Raw genomic sequence first — 12,549 nt, forward strand, 5'->3', positions numbered from 1 at the left:
AAGAATGTGTAATTCAAACTGTTATAAAGGTGGAATATATGATTGGTATTTGATTGAGGGTTGGAAAATGTAGATTCTTGGAAATATGAGTTTTTGAAGTAGCACTAAGTCATATCATTATTTTAGGATCAGCTGTCATTTCTAGTCAGATTTTACCCAAAGTTTTATAGACATATTGTGTTATGATATTATTCTGTAAATCTTTTTCTAGGACAAAGGCATTTGTAAACCATTGAGCAATATATCAACTGCACAATGGTTGATGAATTGATTGAGCGAGGCATTTGTAATTTAACCTGTGTCAGTTCTTATCAAGCAGAACACTGATCGTACAATGCAGAAATCTTTAAATCTTTATTGTTTTGAATCAAATTATCTTTTTCTTGAAGAGTGGGCCCAGACACTCTGTAAGCTAAATTATTAAGCAAACTGAAATTATCTTTTCACAAATTATACTAGATTTATTGTATTTTAGGCGACTTCTTGATAAACAGCAAAGAGTTGAAGCAATTATTGCATCCCTTGACCAAAATGGTGTTGATGAATCTCAGAAAGAGGAAGTAGAACAAACTATCACTCCAGCTGAACGAAACCAACTTGCCAAAGTAAAACAGGATATAAACAAGTAAGTTATGGCATCATAGTAATACTTTGAAGTGAACTGAATAGGTGAGGTATCAGAGTCTTTGTTAAAGAATTGACAATGTTTTGGTTCACAGTACCATATGTAAGGTACTGAATAGTTTTACTTGAAATAGGTAGAGAAGAAGCAATTCAGTGACACAAATGTTTAATTGACCAGTTGGCTGCTGTTGTTGTTTAGACTCAGCTCAGTCATGTTCGAGCAGACCCATAATTTAAGTGTTCCACCCATGACTACCTTTGTCATTTCATAACCAGGAACTACATTGCCTAGCTCATGATCAGCAGTATGATTAAAGGCATTCTAATGGCCAACTTTATGTACTTCTAGAACTGCAATATCAAATGTATCTTTCTCTTTTTAAAACAACTGAGATTTAGTTAGAATATTGTACCATGTTGCCATCTTGATGAAAGCAACTTACCAGATCAAATATGCTAAAGACATATTCAAACCTGTAAGACAGCCATTTACTGCAGTTTGTCATGGAAAAATATTCTTGCTGTAGACAAATAGGTGTCAACACTATGGTCAGTTCAAAGTGCCTCTATCCAGATTGATGGATGTATGCATTAGGTGTTCAAATATGTCTCAAGCATATTTGAACTGGTAACAAGTTTATATCAATCACTAAGCACTTTTAATCTGTAACTTAACTTTATGTTACTCTGTTAATTAGTTGTTCAGCCTTAATCAAGACATTCTGGCTATGACCATTCTTTCTTTTAAGATGGTGAGACACGAAGGAGACTTAGATGCTATTTCTTGCAGGTTGAACAACTACATAGAGGCTCTGTATTCAGCTCGTCTATACAAAATCTTGGAGAATAGATTCCTGAGTTAGTGAAAGTGGTATTGCTGAAGCCACATCCCATCCTCTGACTTGTAAATGTCTTTATGTACCAGTATCTGGACCATAACACAAAGTAGGGTCTAGATTTCATTATCTCAGTAATATTGTGGACCTTTATTAATACTAAAAGTGATACATATGAAGGATATCAGTTTGGTGAAGAATATGGGAAGAAGTCTGATTTCAGGATGCTGAACCTCACAAAAAAGTTGACAATAGATTGCAACTGATGGTGAAAAACTGTGATGGAGGAAACACATTAAGTCCATACCAGTATGAGAAATTGAACTTAAAAATGACAATGATGAAATGACAAATAAAGCAACAAATATCGGTGTTAGGGCTAACAATTCATGTTCTGTTACTATTGGGTAGGAAGTTACGGTTGTCTGCTGTCATCACTTGTTTGATCCTGTCATTTATGTAATAAAATACATTGCTAGCTTTTGATTAAATTTTGAAAATAATATGGAGAGAATATAAAATATTTGTCATTAATTTCAATAAAAGCATTTTAAAAATAGATGGTTATATATCAAGGGATTATCGGTGATTCCAGGTAGGTAAATATCAAAAGAATAAAGTGATAACCCCACACTAGTGGAAGAGAGGTAATTTTCACTTTAAACCTGCTGCATGTATTGTCATGGTTTACTTCTGTTTATTTAATGAAGAATAAATTCCACATCCACCTTATGATTAGTTATACTAAGATCATCAATCATTAGAAAGGCCAACACTTCAATGTACATAATTATTTAGAAGAGTTCTTACTGTGGAGGAATGGTAAAATTGATGTAGAAGAGTTTTTTTTTTATCTTTTAAAAAATCTTAATGTACTCAATCTCTTGATATATTTTTTTAATTATTTTTGCCAGATTGGATCAGTGTGAAATTCAGTTGGATTCCACTATGTTTCTGTTGGAAAACTACTTACATTACAGCAAAATAAATAGCCAGTTGAGCTGAAAGTATCTTTTAATAAATTTATGTACAAAGCATTTTTTATAAATTATGAAAGGAGCAGTGTGATGTTGATGACGATGACAAACTTTTAATAAATAAAAAAATTATATATAGAAATATAACAAGAATATTTGGATTCATTATTGGATAATTAAATTAAGAATGACAAGCTGTGCCCATTCATAACCAAAATGATGTGATGGTCAGTCTATATCTCTTCTTTATTAATGATCAAATTTCTATACTGAATACTCATGTGTCTTTAACTACTTAGAATATTTGTGTTGCAGTTGTGCAGCCTTGATAAACCACAACTAAAGCATGCAGGTAGCTGACTAAATTAAGTGTGACTCACTTCTGTATTTTCACTGAGGGTCAAACTGCACACTGCAGCATACAGTGATGAATTGTTTGGGTGCAGTGCAACAATATGGATATGTTACATTTTCTCTATTACCCATTATTTATATGAGGGGTGCTAAAAAATTCCTGGCTTTAAGAGTATTGCGAAAGGTCTGGTTGGAGGCCCAACTTTATATGGTTTAGAAAAACTTAAGGACTGCTGCAATAAGTGTGTGAATCTGAGAGGGGAATATGTTGAATAAATTAACTGATCTGCCGGTATTTTCTGTTACCCAAAGCCAGGAATTTTTCAGCACCACCTTGTACATACTCTCAAATTCTGGTGATGGCTGTCCTATAAGCAGGCAAGGTAGACTTGGCCACAGTGTGACAGTTGCTGTTCCTCTGCATGTATTATTGGTGTTGTTCAGCTCATTGCAGTGTTTGTTGCAGTCAAAAACAGTACATGTCCAAGTAATCTTTCATTTTTATTTCATTGTGTAGGCAGTCTGTGTGCCATCTGTGGTGATGTGTAATGCATTGTTTTGTATATTATGTAGTTTATTGTGGAGAAACAGGGAGGGAGGCCTAAACGAGCCTGACCATAATGTATTATTCGTTCACTACTGTTTTTCCTTTCTGTTGGCCAAACATGATAGCTTTGAGTGCTCTGTATGTTTCTGTGAATTGTTTTGCTTTCTTACCTGTCTTCTGTGTGCTATAAATGTTGTAATTCATTGGTATCAAGTCAAGCTTAATGAAGCAGTTCTATAATCAAAGGCTTTCCATCTGTAACCATTCCATCTATTTTAAGTGTATCTAGGACTACGTTATCTAATGTGTCCTTTATTTAAGACAGCAGAGCATAATTTGATTGCTATTTCTAGTAGGACAGCTAACAACATAGAGACTGCCTCATTGGCTGTATATTTATGTTGTTCAGTATGATTGTTGGTTGTATTTTCTCTGGCATTACATGTGAGAAAAAGAAGAGGTGGATACAGCAGCTGATGTTTTAGACCTAGGCTTCTACAGTGATTGATGTAGTGTTGAAGTTGTACAGCTATTTGGAGAATAGTGGGAAGATGTGACTGTGATGCCATGTAAATTTTAAGGTGTACAAAAATTATGTAGGTATACGTTAAAAAAAATTCGATGAAAGATGATTTCTTGTACTTGATTTAGAATAGTCAAGTTTCGTTAGAGTTGTTTCTATACATCACATAGGTTTGACTATCTGATTGGTAATTTGTTAGGCAGCATTTTGGATTGTTTTTTTAAACCCTTTTGTTACTATATTTCCGTTGAAATATGCTTCTTTTGTTTCAGTTAATTTTGAAAATAATGAAGTTAGTAAAATAATTTTGTCATTTTTAAGCTGTTATTTGGAATATAGCATAAACTTTTGATGGTAGATTTTCATTTAGACCATTTCAAAAGAGAAACCTGGTATCTTAGAACCAGGGGTGGTTTCAGGAAGGCTAGTTATCAGATGGGTCTATCAAAAAGGTTTATTGGTTTGGAGAAAAGGGCAGGGCTCATGGCCTTCAGAGACCCTTTCAGACCAGTGAAATTTATGGTGTTAACTTTCTGTCTAAACTGCTGTCAGTTGAATATATGGATAGTGGAGGCACGTAAAAAGCACCTTTCGAGCATTGGGCCTCACGGAGGCAAAGTGGCTAATGCTGGTGGCATGTGAAAAGCTCTTTTTGAGTGTTGGGCCTCATGGAGGCAATAATGAATAATTGAGACCTTTGGCATTATGTCATGCTTGAGAAGAAAACTCATGAAGCCAAGTAAAATCACAGTCATGGCAGATATTCATATCATGCAAATGGTACTCACGCCAGTGGCATGTAAAAGCACTCATTACACCCTCAGAGTCGTTGGTGTTAGGAAGGGCATCCAGCCATAGAAACCATGCCAAATCAGAATGGAGTCTGGTGCAGCCTTACAGCTTGCCAGCATGGACAACAGACGTTAAATGATGATGATGAAGACAAAGACTTTGTTACTGACATTAGAATAGTATGGAAGGTTCTTTTTTCTTATTGAAGCCATCATGTATCGTGTGTTAGGTTTGTAAGTTGTATGGTGATTTATGCCGTGAATGGAAGGTAAAGGGAAACATAAGGAAAGTGGTGAACTTAAATCTTGGAATGCGTAACGTAACTTCATGGATGAGACAATGCAAAATCAAGATAAATGGGAATCTGCCAAACTCTAGAACTATCCAGCATATGTTATAAAAACACTGAAACACTGATAAAGAATTTCTTGATAACACCTGCATTTTTGGGGGTGAGTGGGGATATGTTTCTATTATTTTTATGAGTTGAAGGCAGCAAGCTGGCAGAATCATTTGCATGCTGAGCAAAATTCTTAGCAGCATTTCACTCATCTCTATGTTCTGAGTTCAAATTCTGCTGAGGTTGACTTTGCCTTTCATCCTTTCTGAGTTGATATAATCGACTAGCCTCCATCTCTTAATTTTCAGGCCATGTGCTTTTAGTAGAAAGGATTATTTTATGAGTTGTTCAATCAAAGAAGCTCACCTGTCCAAGAACTACTGAAATCTTTCCTTCCATATTTATCAGTCTATTAAACTGAAGCAGCCTCAGATAACCACTGCATTAACAAACCAACGTATCCAGATGAATGTAACAGCAGTTTTTAATTTAAAGATGAAAGAAAGAGAACTAGCATTGGTATTTGGTGAATTTATATATGAATTGTGGGAGAAAGAGTATTCTCCTAAACACTAACCACTCAACTGCAAAGTGAATTTGCACACCCCAAAATTTATGTGCTGGACAGAAGTTTTTAACTCAAATTCCTTTTCTTCATCAGTATTAGATGTTTCAGCAATGACAGACAAAACTCAGAAATGAAAGATTCCAACATAAAGATTCACTAACAATGATATAAGGATTAAGGTAAAAGAAGCAGTTTTAAAAAATACTTCATAAAGAAGAATTGAGATTGAGAAGTTAATTTATATAGGCGCAGGAGTGGCTGTGTGGTAAGTAGCTTGCTTACCAACCGCATGGTTCAGGGTTCATTCCCACTGCGTGGTACCTTGGGCAAGTGTCTTCTACTATAGCCTCGGGCTGACCAAAGCCTTGTGAGTGGATTTGGTAGACGGAAACTGAAAGAAGCCCGTCGTATATATGTATATATATATATATATATATATATATATGTGTGTGTGTGTGTGTCTGTGTTTGTCCCCCAACATCACTTGACAACCGATGCTGGTGTGTTTACGTCCCCGTAACTTAGCGGTTCGGCAAAAAAGACTGATAGAATAAGTCGTGGAGTCGATCTGCTCGACTAAAGGTGGTGCTCCAGCATGGCCACAATCAAATGACTGAAACAAGTAAAAGAAAGTAAAAGAATATCTTTTCAAAAAGTTTCATGAAAAAAAAAAAGTAAAGATGTCAATTTCCATATTATACACATCACTTGCCTCTGGAACAGTAACCTAGAATTCCTGTCCAAGTATTGGCCTACAGAAGTGCAAATTGGACACCAACAGTAACCATCTCACCAGTGAAATATGGGGAGGCAACCAATGTAAAAGTACTGACCCTGCTTCTCAACTAATTAAATAAATGTAAAAACAAATTAATGATTTGCTTCTTTGGTGAGATGAAATACTTAGATTTCTTACAATAAAGATTAAGAAGTAAATAATTAATAGCAATTTTAATGATAGTCCAAATATCTGAAAACACAATGTCTATTTTAGCATGATTCCAGATCAAATATTCTGTCATATACACACACACACACTATACATAATATATGTACGCGTGTGTGTCAGTTCAGGCTTATTTACAATGATTATCTTTCAGGATTTAGTGCACAGTGGGAACAGCATATAGGAGTTTTTAAATACCTGGTATTAATTTAAGCTCCCTACTCATATCCATATTTATTTTCCCAGAATTAAGTCTGAACTATTCAATAAGAGATAATATTTTAATTCTGATTTACTTATAACAGCTAACTTTGATGCATTAGCTTCAGAACAAGGTCCTCTGTGTCTTCAATATTCAATCCATCTTGGTTATAATTACCAGAGTTATCACTGTCTTTTGAAGGTGCTATATTTTTTCGTTTGCGTTTCAAAGGAGGAGGAGAAGGACTAGAGCTGCAAAAAAAAAAAAAAAAAAGTATTAAAACATTTAAAAAAGCTAAAAACAGAAAACATCAATGTCTTAATAAACATCCTGAGTAACCATGATCATTCAAAGATATCTAATGAGTAATTAAACACTAGTCCTCCAGACTACTCAATTTTCTCAGAATAAAAATGCAATGTTTCTTCTATTGCACAGGCAAAAGAAGGAATTATAAAGCAAATAATCAAATGTACTTCCTTTTCACTATGTACAATGTTTCATTCAAGTTGGAGTCTGAACTGTAAAGGTATAAGAGAGAACTAAAGACCCACTTGATTTCTAATCATGTCTTATGTATTGTAAGACTAAGTAAAGTTAAAATAGCATTTCTAGGGCTAAAGCAAGAGTGCAGTAGAGTAATGGAGATTCTTTAAGAATCAAGGATTATGATAAATTCTGAACTCTTAAATGATGCATGGATATTATGCAAATTAATCATCATATTGAAAAAAAAAAAATTCAGATTAATTAGATAATAAAAATCTATAAAAGTTGTTGAAACAATTAAATAAATAGGTTTCAGGAGATAATTCTTTAATGATAGCATAAACTAACTTAATAGTGACCCGCATAGCAGGTTTAAGATTGGGAATTAGTGGCAGTGCTACATACCAAATACTGTTGTCATCAGATTCATTAGAAACTTCATCTTCAGAATAATTTCCATCAGTGTCATTTTCAGGTTCACCAGAATCAGAATAATCGTGAGATTCTTCATCACTGCCAGTCCGCAGAACAACTGTACGTTGATTCTTCTAATAAGATTCAAGACAAAAATATAAATTAAATTTAGAGAATAGTAATTTAGAGGTCTAATATTTTTTTTATATATGTTATGGTCTCATTTTGTTCTAGGCATGTAACGGCAATACATTGAAATCAGTGCATGCAGTAAAAAAGAATTCCTCAAACATCTGATGCTTATATGCCAGTTATACCTAGCCAAAGATAAACCTCTGTACCTGGCTTTCGTTGACATGGAGAAAGCCTTTGACAGGGTCCCCCGATCCCTTATCTGGTGGTCAATGAGGAAACTAGGGATAGATGAATGGTTAGTGAGAGCTGTGTGAGCCATGTACAGGGATGCTGTCAGTAAGGTGAGGGTTGGCAACAAGTACAGTGAAGAATTCCGGGTAGAGGTAGGGGTCCACCAAGGTTCAGTCCTCAGCCCCCTCCTATTTATCATAGTCCTCCAGGCAATAACAGAGGAATTCAAGACAGGATGCCCCTGGGAGCTCCTCTATGCTGATGACCTTGCTCTAATTGCTGAGTCACTATCAGAACTAGAGGAGAAGTTTCAGGTGTGGAAGCAAGGATTAGAATCAAAGGGCCTTAGAGTTAACCTAGCTAAAACCAAAGTCCTAATAAGTAGGAAGGTAGACAAACCACAGACCCCTTCAAGTAGATGGCCCTGCTCGATTTGTAGAAAAGGCCTAGGTAGAAACTCTATAAGATGTACTCAGTGTAAGATATGGACACATAAGAGGTGCAGCAATATCAAAGGAAGGCTAACTAGGAAGATAGTTTTTGTATGTGGCAGATGCTCAGGAGCAATAAACACTGAAAATGTGCAGAGAACAACTTCTGCCATATTCCAGGGAGAAAAACTAGAAGTAGTTGATAGCTTCTGTTACCTAGGTGACCAAGTTAGTAGCAGGGGTGGGGGCTCTGAATGTGTAGCTGCTAGAATAAGAATAGCCCGGGCAAAGTCCAGAGAGCTCTTACCTCTGCTGGTGACAAAGGGCCTCTCGCTCAGAGTAAAAGGCAGACTGTATGATGCATGTGTATGAACAGCCATGATACATGGCAGTGAAATATGGGCTGTGACTGCTGAAGACATGCGTAAGCTTGCAAGGAATGAAGCCAGTATGCTCCGATGGATGCGTAATGTCAGTGTGCATAGTTGACAGAGTGTAAGTACCTTGAGAGAAAAGTTGGACCTAAGAAGCATCAGTTGTGGTGTGCAAGAGAGACAATTGCGCTGGTATGGTGATTTGGTGAGAATGGATGAGGATAGCTGTGTGAAAAAGTGCCACAGCCTAGCGAAAGAGGTAGACCCAGGAAGACCGGGGATGAGGTGGCGAAGCACGACCTTTGAACATTAGGCTTCACCGAGGCAATGACTAGTGACCGAGACCTTTGGAAATATGCTGTGCGTGAGAAGACCCAGCATGATAAGTGAGACCATAACCCGTGGCCTTTACCAGGGGTGTAGCCAGCCCACTTATGCGTACCTTTCCTTCTTTGGACACAAAACCCTGCTTGCGAAGACCTGTTGAGGCAAGTGAGATCGAAATCGAGCCAAATTCGACTGGCACCCATGCCAGAGACCAAACAGAGGAATGTAATGTAGATGTAAATATCAAACCTATTTCCATCTCTAAAGATAAAGTTAATTATTTGAAAAATTATAATAATTTTTACATTAAATTTTTCCATGATTGCATTGGGGTATGGTTTATTTTGATCAATTAATTTTATAGTTAGATGCCCTTCATTCTACCAATCTTAACTGGGAATCAGAGTGAGACTGTTTCTTGTTTAGTTAGCAAATTTAGAGCAAACAGAGTTACCTATCTTACTCAAGTGTACAATATAGACAATAATAAGATCTGGAAGCTCATGGTCAACATTCCAATATCTTAAACTGATAACCATCTTGTATAACAAAAAATCTGAGTAATTCTTAATTGCAGATACGGATCATGCTAGTCCATTAATTAGGTAAATATATAGGGGATAATTAAATTTAAAAACTAAATTAAATAGATTAAAAAAAAAAAAAAAAAAAGAAACAAAATGGTTAAATCACAAGTTACCATTTTCTTCTGACGCAGCATTTCTTTTCTTTTTAATCGGATTTCCTAAAAGACACAAAGTAAAATGTAAATTATAACAGGTATTAAAAGATATATATTTATGAAGAAAGTGAAGTGAAAGGAGATAAAACCTGAAAGTCATGCATTTAAAAAAATACTATTCTGAGCCCTAAACTAGAAAAGGTGAGAAAGGATTTTTAAGAGAACATATTTGATACACAAACAGAAGTTAGTGGTTCTTATTGCATTGATGAAAAAATAAATGTCTAGGATTTAACAAACTACAAGAAAATATTTAATAATAATGGTTTTAGGTTTTGACATAAGCCAGCAATTTTGGAGGAGGGGGTTTAGCTAATATCATTGACTTCATTACTTCACTGATACTTTATTTTATCAATGTCAGTGTGCATATATGACAGATTGTAAGCATCCTGAGAGAAAAATTGAGTATAAGAAGCATCAGATGTGTGCAAGAGAGAAGATTGCACTGGTTTGGTTATGTGATGCAGATGGACAAGAATAGCTACGTAAAGAAGTGCCGTTCTCTGACTGTAGAGGTAACCTGTGGAAGAGGTAGACCAAGGACATGGGATGAGGTGGTCAAGTATGATTTTTGGATGTTGAATCTAGTGGAGGTGATAACAAGTGACTGAGACCTTTGGTGATTTGTTGTGCTTGAGAAACATGTCAAGCCAAGTAAAATTGTAGTTGTGGCCAGTGCTGGTGACATGTAAAAGGCACCAACTACACTATGGAGTGGTTGGTATTAGGAAGGACACCTAGCAGTAGATGTCCTTCCTAACAGTAGAAACCAGGCCAAAACAGACTGGAGCTTGGTGCAGCTCCCAGTCAAACCACCTAACCCATGCCAGCATGGTATGGGTTAGACGCTAAATGATGATGAATCTTGAAAGGATGAGAGGCAAAGCTAACCTTGATGGAATTTGAATTTATAAATACTGCTAAGCATTTTGTCTAACTCACTAATGATTCTGCCAGCTTGCTCTCTTAACAATAATAATGATGATGATGATGATTTCTTCTATTTGCCATCAAGAGGTACAAGATTAAAACTTTAGGGAAGGAGTATAGTAAACCAAATTGATACCAGTTCTTACAGGAGGCATTTTGTCTAGTATTCTAAATTCTACCATTGCAGGACCAGGGCAATAGTTATCATTGACTGATTAACTGTGGAATAAAAATACAATCTGCAGTCAGGTCAGATTGGGGTACAAAGAGTTATGTACCTTAACTTAAAGAGGCAACAGTATAGAGCTCATGGTCATGATACAGCACCAGTTCACCTGCACACTGTATACAATAAGTTCATTAATATTATCATTATTATTTAACTTCACAGTTAAGTATACCCACAAAGTATTACTCATAAGTCTAGAATGGTACATCTGCAACATACACAAACATTTCAGACTGCATCTAATTCAAAAACAGGCCATTTGACTGAATGATAAACATTCCTTAGATAACACCCTACAGCTCCTAGTATATAAGCTAACATGGAACCCAATTATATGTGGTCATTTAATCTGCTAAAAATAGTAGCCAAACATCCTAAAATCATACCCTACAACCCTAAAAAAAAAAGGGGACATATATTGGGTAATGTAGTCCTAGATACACTGTGGTTGAAAAAAAAGATGAAATGGTCAAAGCTGGAATGTTATTGATCATAGGGATGCTGGATCAGGGTCAGCCTGGAGCAAAAAACAACTAATACTAACATTCTGATACTTTGTATCCACTCTTGTCTTAACAATAACAACAACAATGATGGCTCCTGCTTCTCCAGACTAGTAAACTGTGTACAACTTCTGAAAAAAAAATCCCACATAATGCCCCAGTCTCTTCTCTTATGATACTGTGCATCATCACCCCATCACCCCACAAAACATTTTGCTCAATTCTTTCTCTCCAGGACTTTAAATTAATGGAATTTTCTCCCTTCTCACTTTTAATCAAAACGCAGACATTTTAGCTGAACATCAACCACATTGATGTCACCAATCCAAGAGAACCTACAAATGGCTATTATGTGCTTCCTTTTCCTTAAAGTCAATAATAATTGGTAAAAACAAACAATTTATTCCAAAAATTCATATGCAAAAGATTAAATCAGAAATATTCTGCTCATAAAATACAGCTGACTGAACACACCATTTGGTCCTTGAGTGTCTTTAGCAGAGAATAATTTGTTGCAAGTATTTAAACCAGAAACACAAACTTATTCCTTTCCTAATGCATATTTTTCTTGCCAACATTGATTTGCAGATATTCAGGCTGGACATCAGCAACATCAATACATCAATTTTTCAACTTGAGGAAGAGTTTAAAGGTTATGGTCACTGCTCTACCCACCCATAACTAACTTGTAAAAAGGAGAAAAAATACTAATCAACAAGACTGGATATAAAAACAACTTGCAAATTGGAAGAATATTTAGAAAATATTGTTCAACCCATGACAGCATAGAGAACATGTTAAATAATGATGATGTCTGTTACTTACTTTGTGTCTTGCATTTACTTTGTCATGGAAAATTTTCTTATCAACTTTATCTTCAGCCTCCATGTACATTTTGGCTTCTTCAATACTTATTCCACAAACATCTAACTGACCGATTTCTCTATTTGAAGTTTGGGCATGTTTATACATATCTTTAACAACCTGAAATTATATGAACAGAACAAACAAATGGAGCTTTCCTATATATAT

The 12,549-nt window shown here is 35.6% G+C and overlaps 2 protein-coding genes across 4 annotated transcripts in view; one reads left to right on the forward strand and one right to left on the reverse strand.

Annotated features, from left to right (window-relative positions):
- Nucleotides 1-2,590, forward strand: part of LOC106884311 (DNA-directed RNA polymerase III subunit RPC3) — a 37,434-nt gene extending 34,844 nt beyond the window's left edge. For all 3 annotated transcript variants that reach the window (XM_014935633.2, XM_014935632.2, XM_014935634.2), the window contains exons 14-15: nt 476-625; nt 2,375-2,590. In XM_014935633.2, the coding sequence (XP_014791119.1) occupies nt 476-625; nt 2,375-2,465 (241 nt within the window). In that variant the 3' untranslated portion in view covers nt 2,466-2,590. The remainder of the gene's footprint in view (nt 1-475; nt 626-2,374) is intronic.
- Nucleotides 2,591-6,497: 3,907 nt separating this feature from the next.
- LOC106884312 (probable ATP-dependent RNA helicase DDX10) overlaps nt 6,498-12,549 on the reverse strand; it is a 127,153-nt gene continuing 121,101 nt past the window's right edge. The window contains exons 16-19 of the mRNA XM_052978609.1: nt 12,343-12,501; nt 9,811-9,855; nt 7,604-7,746; nt 6,498-6,960 (exon numbers count right to left, since the gene is read on the reverse strand). Coding sequence (XP_052834569.1) covers nt 6,813-6,960; nt 7,604-7,746; nt 9,811-9,855; nt 12,343-12,501 — 495 coding nt within the window. The 3' untranslated portion in view covers nt 6,498-6,812. The remainder of the gene's footprint in view (nt 6,961-7,603; nt 7,747-9,810; nt 9,856-12,342; nt 12,502-12,549) is intronic.

Source organism: Octopus bimaculoides, chromosome 2 (genome assembly GCF_001194135.2).
Source record: "Octopus bimaculoides isolate UCB-OBI-ISO-001 chromosome 2, ASM119413v2, whole genome shotgun sequence".
NCBI classification, from domain to species: Eukaryota; Metazoa; Mollusca; class Cephalopoda; order Octopoda; family Octopodidae; genus Octopus; species Octopus bimaculoides.